Below are 27,882 nucleotides of genomic sequence, written 5' to 3' on the forward strand. Positions count from 1 at the left end.
TAATTAAATATGGCTATTCTTGATGCATATTTAAACTATTTATTTTCCATTTTTAAGCATGTTCTTTCCTTATAAAGTATCTTCTTTTAGAAGCAGAGAACAAAGTGATTTGTCCAAGGACAGGCAGTGAGCCTTGGAAATGAGTCTGAGTGTCTTGAGTCACTCTGGCGACTCACCCAGCAGAACATCCTGCCTTTTACAAATGTTTTCCATTTCCAAAGGCTCTACTTTATTTGTGCCACCAGGACTTTCTACGTGATTCAGGAAGATGTGTCAAACATCCTCAATTCCAAGATCTGAACTATAAGGAGAGGAAAAAAGCAGTCTCAAAAAAGTAAACAAAAAAACCAAACAATCTTTTCCTTAAAAGATTGCTGCTGAAATGAAAGCCTTGAGAAGGCTAGCTATTCAATATGGATAAAAGAAGGTTAATTGATCATCTATTGCTTTCATTACAGCAGATATGTTCTAGAATATGCACCATTCCCTTCAGAGGCAGGGAGAGAAGTCAAAGCCTTTAGAAACCCAATGTAAAAAAAAAGTAAACAGGAGCTCTGTGTCAGCAGATAGAATGGCCCTAAGAATGAAGGAAAAGAACAAGTGAGAAGCAGAAATGGCCTGGCCTGAAGAACTGATGAAAGACCTGTAAGTCTCTAGTCTTCAGAGCAGCAATTCCCAAGGCTCTCTAAAGTAATTGAAAATACCTTATGTCTATTCATCATCAACAGGGCAGGAAAACAAATGTCACCTACGTGGATCTACATGAAATGTGTAACTAGCAAAGAGCCATGCATTCTTAACAAAATACTGTTGAGTGGATGACAATTCTAGCCTCAGTTCCACAGACTACAGGCTTCAAGCCTCCTAGTATCACTAGAAACACTCCCTGGGCTCCTGTTCCTTAGTTCCCTTCATTAGTTCATTAGATGATGTAGGAGCCACTATGAGGGTTTATTAGAATTTGTTGTCTCCATTTTAACTCAGTACTACAGTGGTCTTCCCACTTTACATGCAGAAAAATACAGCATCTTATCCTTTGATGAAATGTGTCATTCCTTTCTCCAATAAGCTTCCATGGCAAAGTTCCATCAGAGAGACCACTACCAGTAGCTGCCCATTTGAGAAAGCAAAGATACTCCTTTTTCATTTGCCTCTGAAACCTTGATTAAAATTCCAGTCACTAGACAGCCACATACTTCAAGTAGGAAAACTTATGATCCAGCATATTTGAAGGTGTTATGGCAGGGCATTTCTTGAGCAATCCAGGGATTTTCTGGAACTGTTCATATTAGGAAAGAATATCATCAGGCAGTGATTCCATTCACTTATGGAACACACTACTGAGGCATGTCAGGGTCTCCAAATTATTATCTCCATCTCTGAGAAAATGAATGACTCCCAGATCTATTCAGCCCAGCTGCTATTTACATAAATTAATGACCAGACCCGTTATCCTGCTTTCTGAGCAATTGGCTGTCTACTGGAAACAGAGCAGCCATTTGCCTGCTTACAATACACAGAAAATTCTGATTTTTTTCCCATGCTGTTTCTTACTGACTCCCCTTGGCAGAAAGCTAGTGAACTTGGTACAAAAGTGGGAGGAATAAGGGGGAGAGGGGAGATTATCGCAGCTGAACAGCCCAAGTGCCTCTGTCGAGAGAAGCTAAGCAGAGCAGCAGCCAGATGGTTCATCTCGAGCAGCCAGATGGATACATCTCGAGCTCCAGGGTGAGGGGGGGGGGGGGGGGGGGGGGGGGGGGGGGGTGGGGGGGGTGGGTGGGGGGGTTGGGGGTGGGGGGGGGGGGGGGGGGGGGGGGGGGGGGGGGGGGAATGGAAAATTCCACTATGTGTCAGCTATTACTCTGGAAGGAGAACTGAGAATCCTATCTAAATCTCATGTAACAGCAACTCTGCTGAGAAGGACTTTAACTCAGATGTAAGGTACTAGGGTCATAGTCTAAATTCCATGCACAAGTAATTCTGGCTAGAAACTGCAGAGGATGCAACACTAATTTTAAGATGCCACAGAGACAAAACATTTCTCCTTAAATGCAAGAAGTGTTTGAAGAAACATTTCCCTCTGCAAACACCACCCCCCTGCCTCTTGGCATATGCTAGCAATGAACTAGTACTGAAGAAGTGTAGCAGGTGCCAGATGTGATCCACAAGAAAAGAAAAATCCACACAGGAGGCCCAAGAAAACAAGATTACTGTGCACAATTCTATGTTCTAGCAAGACTCAGGATCAGCAACACACTTGAGTAAAGCTGGTGTTCAAAGGCACCTCTGAATAGAGCAGAAACAAGGACACACATCCAACATACTGACAGCAGCACTTCAGATTTTAAATCCTGTCTCTGACCCTGATTACCTGATTTTCATTCCAGCACATCTCTCCATTTGATCAACCTTAAGATGAGAGTGGTAGCCCCACATTTAAAATAAGAGGCACACAGCTTTCGTTTGCTGTTATTGCTAAAGCAGCTGGAAAACACTTAGAGGGTAAGTGCTATTACTTTCAGTGCAAATTCTGGGCACTCCCAGAAGTCTCCAGATGCCCATGGCAGTTGCAGAAAATGAAAACAGCTGGCTTGGTGGCTGGGTTAACAGACTCATGGTTGCTGTGTTGCTGGACTTAGTATAAGTTGCCAGAAGCTGACATGGAATCCAGCTTATTACTCACTCACTGTGTAGGCAGTAGCACCTGCACAGCACTGTTTCCAAAACAAGTTCAGAGTCCAAACTATACTTGAAATGCAGAACTGGAACAGATAACTCAATCCTCCCTACACATACTGAAGTTACACAGAGCAAATTTGTCCTTTGATTGGCAATTTTTTTCCACTCTTGGGAGAATGAAGCTGGGGGAAAAGAGAGTGACAAGAGGGGACAAAGACCTCAAAAGGGATTTGGCAGGGAAATTTTCTGTGGAGTCTCTTTGTTTCCAGCCTCAATACGTGGATCACTGCATTTGCAAACAAATCAGTCTGCACTGATGAGTGAGAATTAGGATTTGTTCCCTTGCCCCACAGGGGAGGACACAAGGAAAGTTCCTTGAGCTCAGACTGAGCTGCACGTAGGCCTCCAGATTCTTGAGCTCCAAGTCACATGAAAGGCTTCCTCCCTCTGGAGTATTTCACCATGGTATAAGAAAGCCAGCAAGACCATTAGTGCATGAAGAACCTCCATGGAGCCAGCACTAGTGTGTGTATTTTCCTCCCATCTTTCTGCACTTGTTCCCCCAAGCACAGGACTGGTACCCAGTCAAAGACTCTTGATTGTGCATAAAGGCAGGCTCACAGCTTAATTGATATTGAGCAATGTGTGGCAGGAAACATCTATCTCCTCACCCTCTCACATGGAAGAGCTAGTGCCAAACAGTGATACATGCTTGTTCAGCACCTATAAAATTGTAGTAACATATTTTGAAAAGATAAACTAAATGACAAATAGAAAGGAGGAGAATGGCAGCATGGATATGAACTGCAGTTGCCGATGTTAACACTGCAAATAGATCTGGGATTGCAGCCTGGTCAGTCACTCTTTCCTCTGTCAATTTTAAGACAAGTGCATGACTAGAGAGCTGTGAGCACCCATTGGTGTCACTACAGGTGCCTGGCAGGCTTTGTTGTCACAAAGTCCTGTTCCCAGGAAGGCTGCCATTTTGCACTTGTGCCTGAGACAGCATCATTAGGTCATAGCACTAAAACCATCCCAGACATCTGTGCTTGGACACAGCTCCCATCTCCCTCAGCAACTCAGTCACACCAGAGCTCCTCCCCAGCACTATGAGGACTTTCCAACCTGTTCTCTGCATACGAACCTTCAACAAAGTCGGAGGCTGTGTATACACGGGGTTTTGCTTTGCTGACCCCATCAGGTTTGTTCAAGCTCCCCACTGCTAACTCGATCACCTCTATCAGCTCATCTCGCTTGTCCTTCCTTACGGGTTTCTCCTCTGGGTGCCGTGTCAGCCCTGTCTCCAGCTGGTACACCTTCTGGAGGGTGAAGCTCTCAAAGGGCACCGCTGCATACTCTGTGGACAGCTTAACACCGCTGTGCACCTCTGCTTTGTCTACTTGGGAACGGAGGAAAGCCAACAGGTTGGCCTGGGCCTTCTCTGGCTTACTGTGGTCAAGCTGAATGTCCAAGGAATCTGAGTACTGGTTCTGCATGTTCTTAAGCTGCTCAGTCCTGCCCTGGAGCTCAGCCTTCAACTGGGCAATTTGTTTCTTCAAGCTGATGATGTAATTGCGGTGTTGCTCTTCTCGCTCTTGTAGAATGGCTTCATATCCCTCCTTCACAGTCGGACTGTGCACCCTGGGCAAGGCAAGCTGCTGGTTGTCACCCTTGGGTGTGCAAGCCAACATGTAAACAATAGACATTGAGCAACAGGCCACCACCAGCAGGCCTACAAGTCGGGGGAGAAATAAAATAAATCCTCGTCGGAACATCATATCTCAAAAAGCAGAGTCTAACCCCACACGTGCAACAGTTCTTATATCCATGCAGTGCCACAGAGGCCTCTGGTCTTGGAGTACTCTTACACAGATGCATGTATGTGCAGGAACTGGTTTCTCAGCTCTCTTGAAATGTGTGCTCTGCCTCTGTGTGGAGCTCTCTCTGGTGTATACCCAGCAGGATCAAAAGACAAGTCATGAAGGAGACAGGACACCTCCTGATCCTCATGGCAACACTTAGGTTGCTGCAATGTGATCAGATGGTCGCTGATGGAACCTGAGGACCTGAAAGATAAATGACAAAGACAGACAAGTTAGAATTTGGTCATTCAGTCCAGACCATTTACAGTGTTCTAATTTACCTTGTTTCTTAGCTGCTCTAGCAGATCTCAAAGCTGTGAAGTATTTGGGCTAAAATCTTAAAGGTGCCAAGATCCTTATGTGGAAAATCCCATATGCATCCCTTTCATTGTTAATAGCATGGCTTGGCCCATTGTCTATGGAAAACTAGTCCAGCCCTCAAAGACTCCCATGCTTCAGAATGACTAGGAAGTGTCTAGTGGTCAGATGCTAAAGTGCTCAGTTCATCCAAGCATTGATGGCCCTTCAGATGTTCTCAAATCTTGGAGTGTTCACTCCAGTTTCACTCAGTCCCACAGCTACTATATACATTTTAGCTTCCAGGCATGTTTTTTCCAAAACACCAGGTGACAAATATGGTCCATTTGAACATATGAAGCTTGACCTGGAGCAGAAATCTGATAACCAGAAAACTAAAAATTGTTATCAAGGCAAATTACTGCAACTATCACTGTTTGACATACCCTACCAAATGCTCCTATAAAAACCAAATAATGAGGAAGAGGATATTTTCCAGGAACACTCAGACAGATTTTACTCAAAATCAGCAGAAGCTTTGTTGCAATTTTGAAACTGCCATCATTACACACTATTTTAACATTTCAAGACCGTCTTCTGTTTCTTATAGCATTGTGAAAAGCTGTGCAAAAATGTACAGTACTACTGTGTTTTCCAGTCTGCCCAGGACTATAGACCACGGAGAAGGTAGAACTGGGAACATTATCATTTTTAATAAAACTTCTTCAAGTATATATAGAAAAGGGGAAAAAAATGGATCATGGAAGTTGAATATTGATCTAGCTATAAGCTACATTAAAACAATTGTGCTGAGAACATTACCAGAGGGATTTTCAAAATCTCTTGAGTTTGGCCCAAACCCATGCTGGTGCAAGGAACTTCATCATTTTCTCAGCTGACTGTACACTTAGGTCAAGGCTGAGTAACATCCTAGATTACACATTGTTAGACACAAACACAATCAAATTAACCCCTTGATGCTCTCCCCTTGGATGCATGCATGACATCGTGACACTCTTTTGACAGAGAGAGTCACAGTCCTTTGAGGCATACATCCTTGCTGGCACACCCTTGAGTAAAAACAGTTTGACTAAGAATAAGACTTTCAGAGTTATTTTCAGTTATTTCTAGTCTCAAATCAAAGTCTTATGTAGGACTTATTGTAAACTGCTCTGTGGCTTCCCCCCCCCCCCCCCCCCCCCCCCCCCCGTCTTGACTGACTATTACTCCATATGCAGTAGATACACAGAGATATTTCTGATGTTTGGACTGTTATTATTTTATCAGTTTGCAGAGCTTCTGGGAAAAAACCCAACTTCGAGCAGGAATTGAGGGGGCTGGAATGAGCCATAAAAATAGTGCTGTATTTTTTTCATAGTAATGCTAAATTACTTTTATAGCATTTATAGGATTCTCCAGAAAATGTCAGCATTTTCAAAGGAAGACTTGCTGATGTTCAAGAAAATATTCAAGCAGCAGGAGAAAAGGACAGGATGAAGTTGGTGCCCTTACCTTTTTGATGTGATCTTCTCTTTGGAACATCTTGGTCTGCTGCAGCTTCTTCTCAGCTTGCCAAAATCATTGCCTGTTTATTTCCCTTCTTATGCCTTTCCCAGAAAATGCATGTACTATGAAAAGCGCTGTCAACCTCAGAACACCTCTTCATTGCTTTCACATTTGTCAGCTGCCTACATCTTCAGTCTGTCTCTCGTGTGGTGAAAGGCTGTAGCGGAGACACTTCCTATGGATGCACTAAAAATGTTGGCCTCCTGAAATGTAAAGGAGATTGTCAAAGCAGGGAAAATTAATCTGGGCATTTCTAACTGTACAACAGATCTGGTTAGAAGACTGTAAGAAGGTAGTGTTCAGGGAGACAGGGTCAGGAAGTGGTGAGATGTAGTACATAAAACACTGCTGTGCTTGTATGCTTCCCTTCACACAATTAGTCCATTGACTGAATTGGCAGAAGCTGAACATCAGTGAAAGGATTAGTTGTACTAACATGGTATAAACTGAAATTACATCTCAATGGCTTAGATAAACACACTATTTCATTTCTATAAGCAGCAACAGATTTGAGTTTTGGGCAAAGGGCTCTTCAAATGTTGACCTTAAAATATATGTGTATATAGATAGCTATCTTCACTAAAATATAGTATCTTTCTCTTCAGGGTACTATCTCTTTTCTGTATAGCTTCCTGGTTTGAAATCCCCTCATCAAAGATGCATCTTTTTAAACATTTCAGGACAGTAACATAACAGAGCTACTTTGTCCTTTGAAACACCATTTTCATAGTAAGGAACTGAGACCACGGGGACTTTAACTTTCTTCACAGGGATTTTACCATCATGACGAGAGGCATCCTGACAAGAAGCTTTCATTGCTTGCCCTCTAGATCTGTCTTATTAAATTTTACTGGTAGCTTCAGAGGTACTGCCTTCGAGTGACTGACATTTAAATATACAGCTGCTACTGTACTACTATCTCATGTGCATGCTTGTGAAAGGAGTCTCAGTCCAGGTCAGTGCCAAAAAAAGCAGATTACTTTAAATCAACACCAAAGGTGGTCACAGCTAAGGCATCTCAGCTGCACAGGCAAGTACCAGAAAGCCAGGGATGGTAACTCCTCCTAACAACCATTCTGTTGATTTCACCAGACCAACACAGTTTCACACCAACTGAAATGAAGAGAAGACAAATTGAAATGTCAGGTTTTTTTCCAGGAAGTGACAAAAACGCCTCTGTATTTTACAGCAATCAGCTGCATCAAGTAGTATTAGTCTCTTTGCAAAGAGAAACTCTAACAAATATGCAGTGATTTGTCTGGTGGCTGAGGAAAAGGACATTAATTCTAAAAGAGTCTTCACTTGCAAAAACATCTTCAACCTCAGTTCAACCTGTTACCCCAGCCAGAGGTCAGTCCAGCTCACAGAGGTGCTTTTCACTTGTTTTCAAGGAGCCTGGACCCAAAAAATGCTCTAAACACAGAAACAGATTCTGTCATCACTCTAAGCACTCTGTAAACATTTGTGCACAGAGGAAGGCACTGCACCCAATCACAGGGAGTAGCAAAAACCAAAGTTGGTTGGTTTGAAATTTCAGATGGTATGCTCCCATCACTGTTTCTCACCAACATCTGAATTTTTATTGGATTGTAGAGATGCAGGAAATTCATCTCTGCACAGAAATGACGATGTATTTCAAGTCTGAATTTTTGACTCTCGAAAACCATACTGAGAATCTGTGCAGGAGAAAGGGACTCAAACCAAAGTATCTCTGTGTATATATCTCCTCTCTGAGCTCGACAATTTCTGCAGTCCTCATGTTGAGAACAGAAATGAATGGCAAAAGCTCAGTCATATTTGCAGAGGCAATGATCTCTCATCACACATGAAATGAGCAATGCCAGATAATTCCATATTTTTAAGTATTTTCTGCCACAGCTTCTTATTGTAGGTGTAACTCAGACTGGCAACTCCCATTTTAGCTCACAAAACTTTGAAATTCCTATTATTTTCTTTTTGTTTTCAGTAGAGGCAGTAAGTGGCAGAAGCTGCAATTAGGTTTTGTGTAGGTGTTTGAAACATCTTCATTGAATAGCAGCACATGTCACTGTGAGATTTCACTAGAATCATAATAATCTCTGAAATGAGCTGTGGGGAGGAGGAAACAGATGTTCCACCCAGACTTTAAGTGCCTTACTTAAAAATAGAGAAAGACATTCTGCAGCCACTTGTAATTTGCCTTGAACTTCTTAATTACAAGGGGTGTGCATAGCACTGCAGACAAATTAGTCTGCTTTAAATATTAGGAACAAGATTTTCCCCCTTAGCTTCTCAACAGAAATCCAAGACACTCAGCAGAATAGGACATGTCACAAGGATTAAAATTTACTCTCACGTAACAATTTACACACTTTATGCAAAAATTAATTATATTTCTCCTTATGGCCAAATCATAATTTCCCAACTAGTTCTTAGCCCAGTTCATCTGTCCAGGGCTGAATTAAACAAAAGGCTGAATAAAGAAAAAAGTCTGTTTGATAAACTGACTGGGTGCCCCTTCTTAACCTTCTTGTATTTGTCCTGTGTTAAAAATTCCACTGCTCCCTCTTGGGTTGACACTCACACATCGTAAACAAACCACTCAAAGTCTTAATATCTGGTTTCCAATCTTCAATCCAAATAAGGATTAGTAAGAAATAGTATCCAGAATGAAAATACTAAATGTAAATAGTTGAAGACAATGGAAAACTAACTGTAAAACTCTTAATTTCCTAATGTTTGATTCCAGAGTTACCTTCAACAGAAAATCTTACTTACATTGTCACATGTTCTCTCGGAAATTCTTAACATCTAACCCTGTCCACAGATGGACAATTAGATGTTCCTCTCTGTAAATAACAATTGCAGTCTGATCATCCTGCAAATAGGTTACAACAACTGTTAGAAGCTGACTTCAAAACAATAAACCCTTAAAACTTTAACGGTTCTGGAAATACTATACTTTCCTCTTGTAAGGGAAATGAGAAGTAGCTGCTTCATTCAAGAAGCAGCTTACATTCCAGATATTGCTATAGGCTTCTCATTCTGGAAGCTACAAAACCAGTGTAGAAGTCCTAACTTCTGCCTTTGTCAATACCTGGAACCCATTTCTGCTAATATAATTGGGCTCCTCTCATCAGGGTAAAGCAGTAACTTTTTCTGCCATGCCACTTTAGCTGAATTTGGAAGACCATGTGTACTTGTGTTAGACCATCCAGTTACAAGTGGTCTCACTGCTTATGAAGGCAACTTTCCCAAAGGAAGTCTAGAAACAGAAATCAAGATTACTCTGAAAGCCTTCTGCTGTCATATGCAATAAACATGCCAGAGTTGTTTCAACTTTTACAGTAGCCATTATTACTGTTACAGTAGACATCCAGTAATAATTAATTCTTGTACAGTATCATTATTTCTGCTTTAAATAAAGCACTCAAAGGAAGTATTGAGGTCCCTTTGTTCTCCCAGTGCATACCTATTCTGTGTGGGGGTGTTTATCAATGTGCATACACACATAAGAGTGAAATTGCTTTCCTTTCTCCACTGTTAATCAAACTAGTTTTTAAGAAAAAAAACCCACAGAGGTTAAACAGCAATTAAGTTCTAACTACATCTGAAAAGAACCAGTGTAACACCTAAAATTATCTCCACACACCAATAATACTGTTTTTTCTGACAAAAAACCCATCACTTCAAGTTACTTCAACAACACTCCTAAAACTGCTTTCTCTGCCCAAGAACAATGTTATCTGTGTAAGACTTGGGAGTTTTCCAGAGATCAATAACGAATGCTATTTTTTGTATGAGGTACTCAGCTTTCCACCTCACAACCAAAACACACCACCCTTCTCTGCTAAACACACTGATCTATAGATGTGTAACCTGCCCATCCTCAGTGCAACTGTTAGCTGGGGGTACTACAGAGCACTTCCAAAAGCCTTCACAGGACTTTCCTGTGAATTTCCACCACTCTGTCCCTCCTCCAGTAAGGACACGACAGATCCATGCCTTGTCAGGCTCCAAAGAGAAAATGCAGAGAAGAGATGACAAGCATGCACTTCTGCTGCAGAGATGCTGTGACTCACAAAAACCATCTCCATGCTACTGCAATAAAGAAATGACAAGACTTTTCTCTAAAGGTCCATTTCTCATTACTAGGCTCTGGCCTGGAGTTTTAGGAATTCAGTTGCTCCAAAAATGTTTTGAACTTTGCTAAAATGGAGACAAAAAATATGCTCTTAAGTTGAGCTGGAATTCAGCCTGGTCTTTTAAGAGCAAATTAGCAAACCATCATAGTTTCCAGAACTAAAAATTTATGGTAGTGCTAGACAGCTGAGATGTCCAACTTAGCTGGAAGATCAGCATCTTCTGAACATGACTACCACTTAAATTCCATTTAGGTGAGTACCATCTCTGTTTTGTAGACGTGTAAAAGAGGAGCATTTTTCCCCCATCACATGATGCTGCAAGAGCCCTGTACAACATCTAATATAGCAGCATGGTGAGAACAGTTTCTTTTTGGAGGAAATTAGCTAACAAAACAAGGACAAGCTACAGCCAGAGAACAGCCAAATAATGCTACTCTAATTCACTCCATTTTAAGATCTAATTCAATGATTTCTCTGCATGTAGAGAGCTTCCAGATAGACTAACTCAGCTTTAACCTAACACAAATCTATACCAGCTTCTGAAATACCTCAGAATTAGAGTAATAAGGATAAAACACAAAAGCCTTTAGTATTTCCTGATTAAAACAAGTAATGGGATAAATTTTGCTTATCAATTTAATTCTGGACCTGGGAAAAAATGCTGTTGTTTCACTTTGAAATGTTTACACATGAACCCTCAGTGATTTACACAAGCAAAAGAAAACTGACTGCCACCACAGGAATGAACAGTCATTCCTTTTAAGACTGAAGATGACCACAACTTTATGAAAGTAACTCAGGTCAGCAGCAGCAAGGCCTGTAAAATTAAAAAGGTCTACATCTATGTGGGGACACTTTGTGAATGCTTGTTGGTTTAGACACATCTCTTCATGACTGTTACATTTTCTTGTACAAAGTTCATATTAATTTCATTTTGTGTGAGGAACCCCAAGGATTCTGCCAGATGTACATCCCACAGTACCTCAGCCAGAGTTTCAATGAAATCTGAAGCCCAGTGTATGTACATCTGTGATGTTGGTCAGGAAGCAGGGAAGGTTTAGCACATACCTAATTAAGCAAGAGCATCATTTATCCGTTGATAAAAATGCACAAACCTGCATGGGTAGGTTGTGTTCAGACACAAGAAAGCCTAGCTAGGCTGAGCTGCGGGGTAGAAAGCAGTTTGTGTCTTTTCCTGTATTTACCAAGGACGTCTTTAGTCAAGGCTATAGAACCTTTCACATGTTTAGTTGCCAATCCAGCCCTTCAGCTACAAGTGCACAGTTGCAGTGCAAGCCCCATGATTGGAGAAAGTCTGTGAGGTGATCAAGTACAGTAACAATGACTGGAGGTATCTATCCTATCAAGGTCCCTGTAAGGTAGCAATAGAGTTTTAAGACATTTGAACAATCCAGCCTGACCTGGAGATTATGTCTTCCTCTCCTTGCCAGAAATCCCTGGTACGGCTAGAATGCTCTGTACAAAGCTAGATGTGGACTTAAACTTCATTAACTCCAGCAAAGTTGGCAGGGGAAGAGGTTTCCTCCCTCTTGAGTCCAGCATGTGGGAACTGACATGAGACATTTGGTTCCCACAAGTCTAATGTTATATTCTTATGGTAATGCAGAACCCTAAATTTTGAGCTCCCTGTACATGAAATGAAATTTTCTGGGTAGTGTGGTATCAATACACAGCTTCAAATAAAATAATTAAAAGCAAAGGAGACAACAGAAAAAAAACATTTTGATAGTCAAGGAGTTAAGGATTAGGTAGGTTATCTAGGCTGAGCAAGAATTAGTAGGATAGGGACTAATTTTGCTGACCAAGATTACTTTTCATCTGTGGTTTACATTACAGGAGAAAATCAAGTTTCAGGCTACAAACTAATAATCATGAAGGCAGAAAACAACTGCAACCTGGTTCAGTGTTAGAGAAGCTACCCAGGCTCCACACAGCTTTCACAGCTCATGTACCAACCCCCAAGCTCCACCGATCTGCATTTCCCTGTCAGTTCGGTCAGTACTGATTGACAGGAAGAGGCCAGGCCCCTGATTCAGCCCCCATTTCCTTCCTCCTCCAGGTTAGTGCTTACTCGGAAACAATATGCCACAAGGTCTTATTTAGTTCATCACCACTGTTTTGATACGTGGTTTTGCTCAAAGACACAGCATTGCCTTGATATACCACGAAACAATCTCATAGCAATTCTTTGAAAAGCCCAAGCTCTTTCAGTTATTTCAGTAAAACAGTTTTTCTCTTTCTAGAAAAAGTTTCCAAATATCTTTTTCATTTTTTTAATTTGGGGCTCACATAGTACTTGAATCTCACTGACTTCACCTTCATCATTAAACTAGCTAATTCTTTACTATGGGAACTTGAAAAGATAAATCACAGCAAAGCCTTTGCAGAAAAGGACTAGGCAGAGATGAAAAGAAAGGAAGGCTTTTTTATATTTAGTATTATACAGTCTTGTATCCACTTGACCATGAAATTCTTCTTCCAAAAAGAAATTTAAAAACCCCCAAACCTGAGGACAACCAAAAATTAAAGAACTGTCTTGCAAAACACAGCTATCTACAAACTTCCATCCAGGTCAATTGATTTCAATAGAATGAAGATGCTTATCATTGTATGGTATTTTATCACTTATATAGATTTATTTTGAAATAAAATATTTCAAGAGGCTGAAAATGCCTGCTTTGTTTCAACTTAACAAATCACAGTGCTTCAAATTTCCTCCTCCTGTCAGTTTTTGTATCTTTGAAGGTGTCAAAATGCACACAGGTCCACAGAAAACTGCTCTTGGTCAAGTGGCTATAAGAAAAAAATTTCTTTTAATTTTATGAAAAATGTCATCACCTTTCTATATCCTTTAGTTAGGTAAACCAGGCCACATTTTCAAGTGTTAATGAGACACCTGTTCACAGTTACTTTGGTCAAGTTTTCATCTCTTTGATCTCAAATCACATTGAAAATGGAATCTACCTTTCAATTTCTTTATAAGATACCTCAATTGAAACAAGAAGTCTGATATTCTATTTTACAGCTCTCAGATATACCAAATTACAGCGATAAACATAGATACTCATTGGTCCTATTGACTCACTTGGTATCTGGGTTTCATGCATTGACACTATTGGTATCTGGGATTAAAACTGTAGTTCATTAAGGGGATTTTAATTGCAGTTATTGCATATTGTCAATAGCTCTTAAACATAGTAATTCAGGTAGAAACACATTAAATGTCAACAGTTCACACAAGAGGCATCCTGGTTCTCTAACACAGAGCTGATTGATGACATAAGTAAAGCCAGTTTCCATTACCAGCAAAAGCCATCTTTTTTCCTCTTTCGTTAAACAGGAGAAATACACCCTGCAGTCAGCTCAGCATTTTCTGAAAAGTTCCAAAGAGCCTATCCCTTGAAAGAACTTCAGGCTTCAATCAGAAGCAAAACTATTTCATGTGAAGTTATGAAATAATATACACAATATGATCTTACTCTGTAGCATTTTTCCTCTTTGTACCACAAAAGTATCTGATTTGGTTTGATGTAACTTTGTATCAAAGTTGATGCAAACAATTTTTTTTAAACGATGGTTATTTTTAATTTTTTTAAGGAAACAGTTTTCTGCTTATCCTTGTTCCTTAGGTGCATGTTTTTCAGAAAACAAGAATAGGGAAAAAAGTGTAATCGCAAGGCCTACCAGAATGCTTAAAGAAATTTCCTTATGAGATGAAGCTTCATGCTACTGAGTCTTTGTTTCTTTCCACATGAAAACCTGTCTGCAAATGACAACATTATTTTTATTTTAACAAAAATTGGCTAGGATGTGTACTGGCACAGCTATGTAAGCAAATGAAACAAAAAGAATAATCTGCTGCTGTGCCTTTACAGTTTTCTCCCTTTCCCTCCTTTTAATTCAGTTCTCTGTGGAATATTAAAATCATACCATTTTCAGCACCAACTTGTGGCAGCTTAACTCAGTATAACTCCTTACATCTCCACTACTTTCTTTCCTTGTGTTGTTCTATTATTGCGGAACAAGGGTTCAACAGGCTGTTTAAAACAGCAGTGAAATGTCTCACTACAAATAGTCCATTATTCCCTAAAAGAAAAATTGTTCTCCTATGGATGCAAAAGCATCTCCTTTATCCAACTGCAGTCAAAATAACAGGCAGAGTTTTCCAGGACTGGCATCTTAAGGACAAACATCAAGAGAATTTAACAGCCTTTTGTCTAAAAGAGGAAGGAAAGTAACTGTTGGTGGAACATGTTAGTTGGAAAACAGCAGCTGAAAGTTCCTACAGGAAAGAATGAAAAATGAGCAAATGGTGTCAGCATGTGGATGTGGACCACATGATAAAAAGCAACTCAGACCTGGTTTAAACAAAACTCACATGGAGGGAGAGTTTTTAAACACTAGGTTAATGCATGCACAGGGGATTTGGGTGATTTAATTCTCTCCTGTGGCATGCACCCTTGACAACAAACTTTGCATTGAAAACATGACAAAAACTCAGTGAAACTGAAGAACCAGTGGGAAATCCCTATGTTCTTAAAGGAAAATACAGATAAGAAAAACCGCCTGATAGAGCAGATGACATCAGCCATCTATGTAATGGTCTACTTGGCATCTTGTAGAGGATTTCAAGTGCTTTGGAAGGCAAAAAAAGATCTTGTATAGCAAAGAAATATTAATGTTTGTGATTTTGATGATCAATCTATTCCCTAAGCATAAGCATTTGTATTTTTACCAGATATGCACAAGAAACAATTCTTCTGTTTGGGAAATGTTACTTTCCTTCATTACTCCTCTGGATTTTTTACCATGATTTTGACTTCCATTGCTTCAAATTTGGTATTTTTCCATCTCCCTGTCAGAGAAGCTGCATGCTACTACATTTTTAGGTACTGCTTTTAGCTACTTCTGAAAGAGGACAATCAATTTCAGTAGCTACTCTTCTTGATCAGTACTTCACCTGATTCTAATAAGTTGCAGTCAAAAAGGACAAAGAGAAGTGTATTATATGTAAATAACTGGAAAGTTAAAAGAACGTGATTATCTTACAGACAGTCATAGGCAGAACTCTTTCTTGTTTACTGTAAGAGACATGAATGCTGAGAGATCTCATTTACTACATTACCTAAGGTCAGACTCCTGCACTTACCTCCTGAACTGTCTCCTGGACTCCATCTACCCACATTCCTGATGGGAGCCCAGGGAATTTACCTGGCTAATTTAACCACCTAGTCTGTCAGTTGTCTATGGGTGGCTGGAGCAATTGCTCCCCCAGACCTCCTGGTCCACATGACTATTTTACTGAAGAGGCATCATCACACTATGCCAATTAACTTATTTTACATAATTACAGTGTGTTAATTACTGCAGAAAACCACAGCTCAACTAAGGTAATATGCCAGGGAGTGGAAACCCTCCTGACAGCTTTTACACACTAACTTTCCCCCTGTAAAACTAATCCAGTGTCCTACTGTTTATTAATTTTATTTCTAACTTCAGTTACTTTTACAGGATTACAAGACATCAGCCAACATGTACAGTGCAACAGTTCAGTGTATCTCCAGCAAGTCCAACACACCCAAGATGCACTCAGCACAAAAGGTAAAGAATATAATGAAAATCAGATGTTCTTGGTCTCCCTTTTGGTTTTATACACCTACTTCTGCTCTATTTCAGATATTCTACCTCAAAAGGTACAGTTGACTCGAAATATAAAAAGATGCAAGAACCAGGCACCAGTCTGAGTTAACAAGCTGGTTGCCAGCTGAGGAGTCACGCACACATCCATTATTACAAGTCTAAAAATAGCAAGCTTTGAGAAGCCCTTAGAACAGCAAAATGTGGCATGTCAATATAAAAGTAATTTGTGGATGAAAGATGGTAAGAAGCTATTTCAAACAGATGGTTAAAGAAATAAAGCAATTTAATCCCAACTTCCAGAGGCAAATATTGCTGTCATTGTCAGCGATGTCAGAGCCAACTGCTCTACATGGGGTCTTGCTGCATTCCCTTCAGAATGTCCAGGCTCCCAGATGAAAGCTACACAATTTCCTATCACTCTTTGAACACTCTCTAGGGTATTTTCCTACCTATTTTCTATCTCCCCACAGCAAACCTTTCCAGAACAATTGTGTTCCTTGCCGTTCAGCATTTTGCATAGTGGAAGTCAGGTCCAGTTGGGCCCTCAATGAATCTGTTAGGACAGCAAGGCATCAAATACCAGATGGTGGCCCATAGCTTCTTCTTTCTCCCTAGCAGATGTGCAAGGTTACTTCAGAGGCCCTGGCAGAACCAACTTGGCTGATCTACTGAAATGATGCATTAGTGCTGGCAATCAGCCTGGAAACCTTAAATGTGGTACAAACTATGACTCCAGCCCAGAGGAAAAGGGGTAAGAAAATGGTAAACACCTTGAAACTAGAACTCTGTGATCTCATCTAGCCTTTAAAACCATGAGTATAAAACTAAATACTGTGCACATATTGCAGCTACACAGTGAGGTTCCTCATTTGTTGGTAGATCTGGAATTTCACATGAGTCTGTCACACAGGAGCACTAGGTGGAATTTGAGGAGCAAATGTGAGATAAATACCCCTGCTGTGATCTCCCAGCATCATTCTGCACTTCCTTCTTTTTAGAAGGGGACACCCTCAGGATGACTATTTTTATGTGTGCACCATTTGCTGGATGGAGGCTCTGCACACTCCTTCTGGAATTCCAGAAGAGGTGCCCCATGAAATTTACTCCCTCCAAGCCCATTCTCCTTTATGAGCAGAAAACTGCAGTTAAAGGAGTGCAGCTACACACAAGACCCCCAGGCTGCAGTTATAGGATGGGCCTTCTATATCCATTACCACAGGCAGAAAAGGATTCCCAGCCTGAAGAGACACAAGAGGAGCAGCTGAGAAGTGGCTTCCTCAGATGGTGAACTGCACGTGGAAGGTCCTCTAGATATGGGTCCCTGGTGTCCAGCCAAAGGGGGCAAAACTAAAGACAACCAGCTGTAATGGGTGGGAAGACTTTCTTTTAGGCAGCCTCCTTTTCCAGAGTAGCTTGATCTAAGAGTCTTTTTCTGAGTACACACTGCACTAGAGGATCAGGCAAGAGAGCATTTGTGAGCAGCATATTTTATGGCCTGCAAAGAAATAAAGTTCAACTGCTTATGTTCCAAAGCACTGGCAAAACACAGCCATCCCCCAGCTCAAACCAACACTTCAGCACAACACTGCAAGATGCAGGCTATACTCATTAGACAGGTCAGTTTTCAGGCGTGATCCACTTCAGTCTGCAAAGCTGACCAGAAAAAAATCACAAAATTATGAGAAAATTTCTTCCACCACACCTGCAGAAGACAACCCAGCTGTACAGTTTAAATACTTCCTACACCAGAAGTGCATGATTTTGAAGACCCTGGCATGGCCATTTCCTAGTGTAATAAACACCTGATAAATCTCAGCTGGAAAGACTGCATCCATCCCTGGGAACACTGAGGCAGCTTTTTAAAGGACACACTGCTTTTTTCACCAGGGTAGCAATGAGGTATCTAGATAAGGTTTCTCACACAACTAGAACAGTGCACAGACTACTTGAAAGGAGATGCTAAAAGGAGATGGTTTATTGTGAAAGTAGAACTCGGCTTTGCATTTCATTAGAGAGATACGGAAACATGTAACCAAAAAAAAAAATCTCACAAAAAGGATATCACTGGGATGGTCACTAATTTTTTCCCCTTGAATAAAGTGAAGTTCCACAAGGAATTAAGGTAATGATGACATGATACTAGAAAAGGAACATTTGTAATGTGTAATACTAGTTCTACTGTAACTGAAAACTGTCAAGACACACTTACCTGTGGCATAGACAAAATGCTCCGTATTCAAAGGAACATAACATCAGGAACACTGACACTACAGTTTATTAATACTTGTCAGATAACATGAGGAAGTCAAACAGTTGAATTTAGTAACCACCAAGAAATCAAATGAGAAAAATTGTAATTTGCTACTGAAAGTAAATCAGCTGTAGTGATGGAAAGCAAATGTTTTCGCTCCTCTGATTTTATGCATCCTTGGTAGATTTCAAAGGTGCAGACATAACATGAAAATTATTTTTAGAGCCTTATAGCTGGATACATTTAGTTAAAATTTGCTACTTTCCCCCCTATAAGAGAGCATTGTTCTCAACAACTTTCCCTTTTATTCTGGAATGCCATTGTTATTTGGGATCAGGACACTTTGGGTTTGTCTTATTTTCCAAATTAACTGGAAGAAAAAAAATGCAAAGAGTATCTATGTGTCACCTAAATGGAAAAACTAAATTATTACCAAGGTCATAATAATTTATTGTGGAAGTTTTAGTTTCATTTTAAAGGGGGGGGGGGGAAAAATTGTCCTTTTCAAGGCCTAAAACAGTATTATCTGCTGAATGTCAATTGGTCCTGATTCTATGTAAATCATTTTGTCAAAATATCAGTACAGTAGTAGTAACTGCTATTAATGAACATTGCAAGTAGACCACCTGAGCAGTGCCATTACTTAGACCAGTCCATTCCCTGACTTCACTGAAAATCACAGTAATTTTTTTTTTTTTTTTAGTCCTTAGTTCATCTATTCAATATCAAAATGTCAAATCCCCCTGATTAGCTCAGCGCATACACTGTGACTGATCATCTGAAAGGAGCTTCAGGGGTGCTTTGCACCTTCATGTCATGTGCACAGGGTCACTAAAGAACAGAAACACAAACTTTAAAATTCATTACCCAGCCTATGCCATTTAAGCTCAGAAACCAACTTACAAACTTTGTGTATGCAAGACAGGAGATCACTTGCCAGGATGACATTTATACTCAAAGTAAACAAGCAGCACAGTCTAGACTTCCTAATGCATCAGGCTATTTGCAGGCTCTGTTTGCTGATGCTTAATGCTCAGACCACATGCATGCAAAGAAGCCATACGATTGTGAAAACACAAACAACTCTGCTTAAACCTGAAACCTTCATCCTAGGAATCAGAAAGGACTGGGTTAAATTGTGGATTGTGCTGTCCTCAAGAATTCCTCCAGTCTCCTCCATCAGCATTGATATACCCTTGTTGGAGCACAGGACTCACTTTGCTTTGCTAAAAGGATGGAAAAACATGTTTGGAAGAAAGAAGTGAGGAGTAAACAAATGGAGACAAAAGATGAGGCCATTTTTGGAACCACTTAGAATTACTATGTTGCTAAAATAACCTTGTAATGTGAGGAAATTGGCTGTGAGTAGGTTTGCAGCTACAAAGAGCCACAAAACCTCAACATGGTTTGAAGCGGTTTTGCTGAAGGGAAGCAGCTGTAGCAGCTGGCCTGGATTTTGAAATGTGTTTGGGAAAAAAGAAACAAAAACAAACCAACAAAACAACAAAACTCCCCACATGTTCAAGACATATATATCAGCAGAGAACATCAGGAGAGCCTTAGAGAGCTCAACAGGGCCTGGATGAGAACCACACCTCTTCTCATGAAGGAGTGATGAGTGCACAGGAGCCCTTACTCAATTTGCTCTCTTATTTTCCCTGTGCAGCATCTACCAGCTTTTGTTCTTTCCAAAGGTAGGCTGGGTTAGAAAGCTCTTAACACTCCTCTTTCCACCAAATGTATTTATCTGAGCAAGTTCAATGGGCCTGAATCCAGCTACAACAAACTTTCTGGGCACCTCTGACTGTTACAAAATGTAGTGATGCAGCCAAACTACATCAAAAAGAGAACATATTTTATTTGTTTACTGGAACTTAATAAACCAGGGCAGGGAAAAAAAAAAAAAAAAAAAAAAGAAAAGTGTCAGAAAAGACACATCCCCACATATCTTCACCTTAGAAAGCTTAGTCCTTCTCTCTGACACTAGGCAGGTGTTGCTATCTGGCTTTCTGCCTCCCTCCTCAGGCCCATAGCTCTGCACTTCAGACACTCCTAGTCACCTGTCCTGTGACGCCGTTGAATCAAAGGTATGAGTGCTTATTTACAACCCCCTTATGTTCCCATTGCCATGGTGAGCAGCAACAGAGCCTGAAATATAAGGTCAAAACATAGCCTAGACATCTCCCACAAGCCATATGGAATAATCATATTTTCTGAGGAAATTTCTGGCATAAATTTGTGCTTGCTCTCTGACCAAAAGCACACCTCACCTCAGCACTCTGGACTCTAACAGAGCTCCCAGGACAGAGAAAAATAAACGTCCCTAAAAAACTTGAACCCAGATTCCTCTGCAAAAACTAAAGAACTTTCCTGTTGCTCATAGGTTATCAGTGTTACTTCTTTGATCTCTGTCAGCCCCACTGTGTTTCTTTCCACCACGTGGAATTTCAGGTCTATGGCACATACCTGCACTGCTTGCCAAGCACCCCAACATCACTTCATAGGAATTATTATTATATTATTATTTTCCATCTTTCAGAAACTTTTCAGCCTATTCTTGCACAAATAATGTATTACAACATATGTTGCATCTGAATATATTTGTGAAGACAAACCAGACCTCTTCCCCAGTTACTATTCCACTGAAAATCAGATGTCAGTCTGCATGTATTAGATTACTCAAGAGACAATGCAGTTAGCATCACAATACAGTTATAGAAATTGTATCAAACTAATCAGATATCAAGGCAGAGGAAAAAAATAGGAGAAATCAAATTAACCCTGGAAAGAGACATCAAGTACAGGCCGGCAGGACTGCCCATACTGAAATTCCTGAGGAAAGGTGAAAATTACTGTGGTAAGTACATCATGGTTTAGGCCAGCCAAAGAGGGAGGCTGTCCACTTGGTGAAAACCTGGACCAAAGCAGATATTCAGTATAAGAGACTGTGTTCTGGAGACAGGTATGAAGACACAAAGTATGAAGCACCAAAAGGGCAGAAACATAATCACAACATACAACTGCTGTCTTGTCTCAGCAGGAGGCAAAATTCAATTAATGGCACCTACCAGATTTCAGTATAAATTGAATTTCTGAGCATTAAATAGGATCATTCAATAGAAGAGAACACAAAAGTGCAGTATTGACAATAGTGTCAATATATCAGAGTGGTGATACTGCAGCCCAGTTTCGCATCCTAGGCTTGACGAATAATACACTGGGCAAAAGAGAAGCTTTTCATTTCTGTGTTACCTCCTGCATCACCTCAGCCTTCTCTGAATTAATTTAAAACAGCTATTTTGGGAACTTGTGAAAACAAAGGCAGCTCCATGTCAGTTTTAGCTTGGGAGACTGTCAAAAATCCAATTCTAGCTGCAGTTTATGTGGAATCAAATGCAGACCCAGGCCTTAATCTTGACATAGGTGTCACAACACAGAGACATCAGCTGTTTTTTCCTCTGTGAATTGCAACAATCTACTTATTGCAACTTATTGCAATAATTGCAACTTATCTACTGGGAAGTTTTCATGTCATAGTTGTTTTCTGATCTGAAAAACAACAATGCAATTTAGAAATTCTTCTCCTCTACCTTGATAAAATCTTGAGGAATACAAGTGAATTCTTCATTTTAATCTGGATCACCAGCAAGATGAAAGATGATAAAAAATTAAAAAGAGATCAAAATGAAGAAAAATATGTAATATTCAAGGAAAACAAATAAATATTTAGACAGAAAATAGGCGTAGCTGAATGGAAATTGCCCTGTGCAATATAAAAAGTGTTGGTAAGGGGTTGTGAATAGTTCTTGCCTACTTTACTTGCCTCATATCAAAAACACTCTTCAATGCTTTGTTGTTTCAGTCCTAAGAGATCTGAAATGTTTGCCTTGAACTACTACTGACCATACACATCAGCTTGGTGAGAAAGACCAAAAGTTTAGTAGGAAGTGTGTACCATAAGCTGAGGAGCAACAGCTTAGAAGTTGTATCATTCAGCAGGCAAAAGCACACTACAGCCTTCACATAGGGAAATCAGTCCTCTCTTGAAAAAAAGCCCATGGAAGTAAAAACAAAAGGACACTGTAAGGAAGAGCAAAAGCTCTCACTGCATTGAGGTCACTAGCGTGCAGCACATCAGAACTTTCCAAAACACTACTGTAATTTCTAGGTCACCATGTGCAGGTTCCAATATCTTTCCAAAAGCAAAAGAGTCCAGAAACTGGTCTGGAAGATAGTCCTATTCAATTCCTATATGACAGATATATATGTAACTATGTTATAGGACTGAACAGCAGCATACACAAGCCAAGTCCCCTTCCTGAAGGTAAAATGATCCCGTGCAAGTAATTTCCCTGTCTTCTTGATATTTCTAGCTGTAGCAAAGACAATAATTATGATGCCCACTGTATTATGCATTTAGATAAGATGATGAAAATAAACAGAAGTGGATATGTGCTTAAGATGAAATCACTTGCTGTGGCTTCTTCTCTTCACTATCAGGCATATTCAGTCAAGGAAGCTTAACAAGACGTTGAACTGAAATGCATCTAGAACTGGACAATCCAGATTCAACCCTAGCAGTGTAAGGGTTAGCATCATATTAATAAGCTGAATACCACTTCTCCAAATATCTCAAGGTGAAATATCAGAATTCACCTCTAGATCATAATATCACCTCTAGAAGGTGGGGGTTTTTCCCTCTTCATGGGTACGTTATCATAGATATTGATTGGAAAATGTCTCTTTATTTCAAATAGGAGGGGGAAAATGTGCCCAGACTGGACATGCCCATGGCAGCTGCAGTGAGGAAACATGAAACTAAAGAAGTCTAAACCTACATGAAAGCTTTTACCATGCCACTGTAAAGATTCAAGTTTCAATAGGACAGACTTCTCTAAGAGTCAGATGGTTTTATTGCCAATCACCTTAATGATGGTGGGTACTCAGCTGAGAGGAGCTGAGGACATAATTTGACTTTAATTATTTGAATCCATAGATTTTTTTCCAATTTCTATTTTTTTGAAAGACAATATAAACGTGAAAACACAACTTCTAAAAGAAGCAGGAGAAAAGTCGTACTGAGCAATTATATAATCATAGACTAGATTGGAAGGGGACCTCAGGACAGTTTTGCAGTGGCACTCCCAAGGTGATGCTCACCTCACCTGTGCCATTCTTCTGGCAAGAAATCATGCCCACAAGCTTGTAATCCAGCCTAGGGACTCCAAAGAAAAATGTAGTTGTCACCTGTACCTGATGTTCATCTAAATAATAGTCCCCAGCAGCAAGAAATTGACACAACACAGCTATTTATGACACCAGAACGCTGTGATTTGCCTCACCCACACCTTCTCTCTTTCCTTGGTAACTCTGGAAAAGAGCTTACCCTTCTTTTGGACTCTCTTTGATAGCAAGGGACATCCATTTAGCTCTTCCCAGTGGAAGAAAATTCTCATGGATCTAAGGTACCTGTGTCAGCCAAGGCTTACCTATTCCCTCTGGTTGTCTGAGCACATTCATAATGGATGCAAGGACTCCCTGATGACTTTTCTCTCACAGCCAAATCTCTCCTTTGCCACTTTATGCAAGTTAAAATATTTATGTGGGAATGTACCAATATGAAAATTCCATGTAAGATTTTTTATCTCTAGGATGGATCTTCAGTGGGAAACTAAAGAAATACACTTAATCTGCTCTGTGAGTACCAGCACTTCTGTAAAAAAAACACGGCAGCGATGAAGGATCTCACAGGACCCAACATCTTTGAAACTCAATCTCATACAGCATAAATACAATCCCCTGATTCATCCATCCTCTTTTCTAACTCCTTTAACTGACTACATTTGAATCATGCATATGAGAAAAAACATCAGGACGGTACCGTTAGCTGCACTACAAGTCGCAGAAGCACAAATGGCATGGAAGATCCAAGCCTTTTCATAATGATGCTGCTCTCCGCTGCAGATCACCTGGCACGCACAGTTTAGCTCTCTGAAAAAATAATGCAGTCACTCCCTGATCAAATTACTCCTGGAGTGGAAAAGACATTGAGCAGCCTGCCTGTTTCAATTGGCTGTGTAGTGACTGAGCTGCATGAATATGGAAATAATTTGAAATCCTAGACCAATATACAGGAGGATGAGGAATATGTGACCCACATAAAGGGCATGCTGGAGTTGTATGAAAGTGAAATCATAGTGTAATACTAAACAAGAAAAATCCTTGACATCAGTGATAGAGGTTAGAAAACAAACAAAGATTACTTCAATCAAATGCCAGAGGGTTCCAGCAGAGATGCAAAGCCTTTTCAAATGCATTTTACAGGCTCCTTTCTCCTAGGAAATAGGTAAAACTTAGATTTTATTTTAAATCTTAATTCATAACTCCAATCTACACCTTTGTGTCTCTTTTGCTCTTGACATTTAATAGGTTTTTAAGATTACTAAGTAGTTGCCAGACAAGGTTTTTACTTGGGCTCTGAAGCTTTGACCTTAGTAGCAATTAATAGTCCAAAAGATTCTAAACAGAGTATGAGAAATGGACAAGTACCCTACAAAAACCAAAAAGCTTTACCACCAGATGAGCCCATTTTCACCAACTCAAGCAGATGAACTGCAAAGAAAGTAAGAAAATGACGGCCCTGAATTTACTGGAAAAATTCAGTCACACATCTATAAAATCTCTAAAAAAAGCTTACATTTTCCTTGGACATGGCTCACTTGCCCACCTGTGCTACAGGAAGAGCCAGCACTGCAGTATAAGAGGTGCTTTGGTGAAATTGAAGTGCTCGGCTTCCACACACTCCTGCAGCTGGAGTACATGGCACATCCAGGCGCCCCATGTAATTCTGTATCTCCTGCCACTCCCTGGAACTGCTGGCAAACATGGTATGTTAACAGCAACTTTCTTCAGCTTCTTCTACCTGGTTGTCATAGCAAAAAGCAGATCCAATAGCAAGGAAGAAAAACGAAGTCTAAACCACACTGGACAAATGCAAACATCCATGCACATAGAATTCTAAACGGTTTTTTTCCCTATCTGAAAACCAGGATTTCCAATACATCACAATACTTATAAGAGGCTCTGAGAAGCAATCTCAAACCAGTTTTGAATGTCCCTTACATTTGCAGAGGTCTGGTTTTTTAGTGTAGTTAGTTCCTAAGGATTTTAGAGTGAAGCTTTATTTTCGTTTCTCTAATGTTAAGAAATTTTCCTTTCATTCCTTTGACATTACATAAGTGCTTTTCATTTCCTGAACAATTTTCAGAGAAAGCCGCTATATTTTTGGAACAGCTTATTAATTCATAAATTTATATACATGGCTCAATTAAGCATCAGAAAACTTCACCCCTGACTTTTTACTCATAAAATCACCTTACACTATCCTGCAAATTGAAAGATCAGTGACATGTTTTCTATCCTTGTGGCTCAAACAAATCTCTGTATCAGTTTCTAAGATAGCAACCACTCCTTTCACAGTAAGTTCATTAATCTAAAATATTTCTGTTTAAATTTGCTTGGATTAGAGGTAACATTATGATGTGTTACATATTCCCTTCAGATAGTTTTTTTTTTTACTTAATAGCAGTATGATGAGAAAAAAACCAGCGCAGGTAACATGATTCATGATACACACCACTGTATATTTTGCTAATAGCTTTTTACAAGTTTTCCCAAAGTTTATTTAAAATTTCTTCCCTGAAATCAAGAGGCTACACCTTCTCACAAATAAAATAATACAAAGTTTCCCATACAAAGGGTGTTTCAAAACTGTTACCTCTATTCTCAGACTATTCTAACTGAAGAGGAATTCTTTTCTAAAATACTGGCTCCTCATTAAAAACACACATGGGAAAGACTATTTGATGTAAAGCTCCTCCTTTCAAAAACAATAAAACTCAAAGTTTCCTTCTGTGAAGGAAGTCGGTACGTATGTGGTCATTCTAAATGTTAATGAAACTATTAGTTGTAGTATACATGAATGCAAAGAACCCAAATATAGATATACTGAGGTCTGGGCAAGTTGAAATCTAACTGTCCTATCAGGGGTTGGGTGACTGGCTACAAAAGCTTAAAAATAAACCCAATGCACCCTTCAAAACTGGAAGCCACTTGGTTCCCTGAGTGATTACCATTGATCCCTGGCACATGTAGTTCTTTCTAACTCTGTTAAGATCATGGCCAGCACTTTCATAACTACCTTCTATGAAATCAATTCATAGGGGAAAATGCTGAAAAAAAAAAATCTTAAAATTATACAAGTACTAAAATCCTACTTTTAAGACTGAAATGTTCTGCCCTTCCAGATGTAGTTGAAGTACCACCTTGGTAGCAGTAATGGCGGCACAGGTGACATCTTCTTACCTTTCACCATTCATATCCCAGCAAAAGATATGAGTGTAACACAAACCAGTGACTGTCAGTACTGGTCTGGGTAACACAAAGGTCTCTGAAGCTCTCTGCCTTGGTGCATGTGCCTGGGAGGCCTTTGTATATTCAATCACTCCTGTGCTTTGAACATTTTGGCCTGTAATTCTTTATATAAGCCAACTTTCAAAAGAAATGATCTCTTAGTAAATCAGGTGGAGTTACAGATCACTCAACTGGTTTGAAAATTAAGTGATTCTAATTTCTAAGTATGGCTATATAATAAAAGATAATCTAGTAGGCAAAACTCTGACCTTAAACACAGGACATTTAAGCCCAGCTTTTGGTTCTGCCTCTGGCCTACTGGCAAGATTCCCTGTGAGTCTTTTCACCATACAAAAACAGGAACAATAAGAGAATTGCCTCAAAATCTGAGCAACATTATAAGCAGATAATTAATAGATATATTGGGCTGCAGACTTTTGGCTTTGAAAATCTCGATCCAGTTTCTTACCCTGGAAAGGAAGTTGGGATTATTCAATTTAAGAACTGTCAACTATTTATAGCCTCAGCTACAAAAAAAAAAAAAAAAAAATTCTTTTAAGAAATAGCAAGCCAGAAACATCATGCTGTCTCAAGCATCTCCAGTAGAAACAATTCCCAGGGGTTATCTGCACATTGTTCCAGGGTTGCTGGAGTGCATATTGTTCCATGTCTTCTTGCCAGTAAATTGTCAAACCACTGTCAGACACACAATGGAGAGGAAAAAGGAAAAAAGGTTCTGAGGATTTAACTTCAGTAGAGTTTCTATCACTGTTCTGTTACTTTAGGAGGATGATGCCCATGTTCAAGTGACTGAGTAACGTTTTTCTGTTATCAAGACAATGTAACCTGACCTAGTGGAAGGTGTCTTTGCCTATGGCAGGGGGTTGGAACTTGATAATCCTTAAACAATGTTCAATGCCACTGTACTCTTAGGAACATTCCCACTGGCATGGAATAGGGCTAGCATAGTTCAGTTTAGCCTAAAACACATAAACCTGTTGATGATGAACCTGAAAACAGAATCCAGAAC

General features: G+C 39.9%; 1 protein-coding gene across 2 annotated transcripts in view; it reads right to left on the minus strand.

The window, feature by feature from the left end:
* Positions 1-27,882, minus strand: part of CSGALNACT1 (chondroitin sulfate N-acetylgalactosaminyltransferase 1) — a 40,590-nt gene that overhangs the window by 9,243 nt on the left and 3,465 nt on the right. For both annotated transcript variants that reach the window (XM_066186211.1, XM_066186210.1), the window contains exons 3-4: positions 6,351-6,607; positions 3,824-4,745 (exon numbers count right to left, since the gene is read on the minus strand). In XM_066186211.1, the coding sequence (XP_066042308.1) occupies positions 3,824-4,457 (634 nt within the window). In that variant the 5' untranslated portion in view covers positions 4,458-4,745; positions 6,351-6,607. The remainder of the gene's footprint in view (positions 1-3,823; positions 4,746-6,350; positions 6,608-27,882) is intronic.

The sequence above is a fragment of the Chamaea fasciata genome, unplaced genomic scaffold (assembly GCF_029207755.1).
Source record: "Chamaea fasciata isolate MVZ Bird 193981 ecotype frontalis unplaced genomic scaffold, bChaFas1.0.hap1 SCAF_6, whole genome shotgun sequence".
Taxonomy (NCBI): Eukaryota; Metazoa; Chordata; class Aves; order Passeriformes; family Sylviidae; genus Chamaea; species Chamaea fasciata.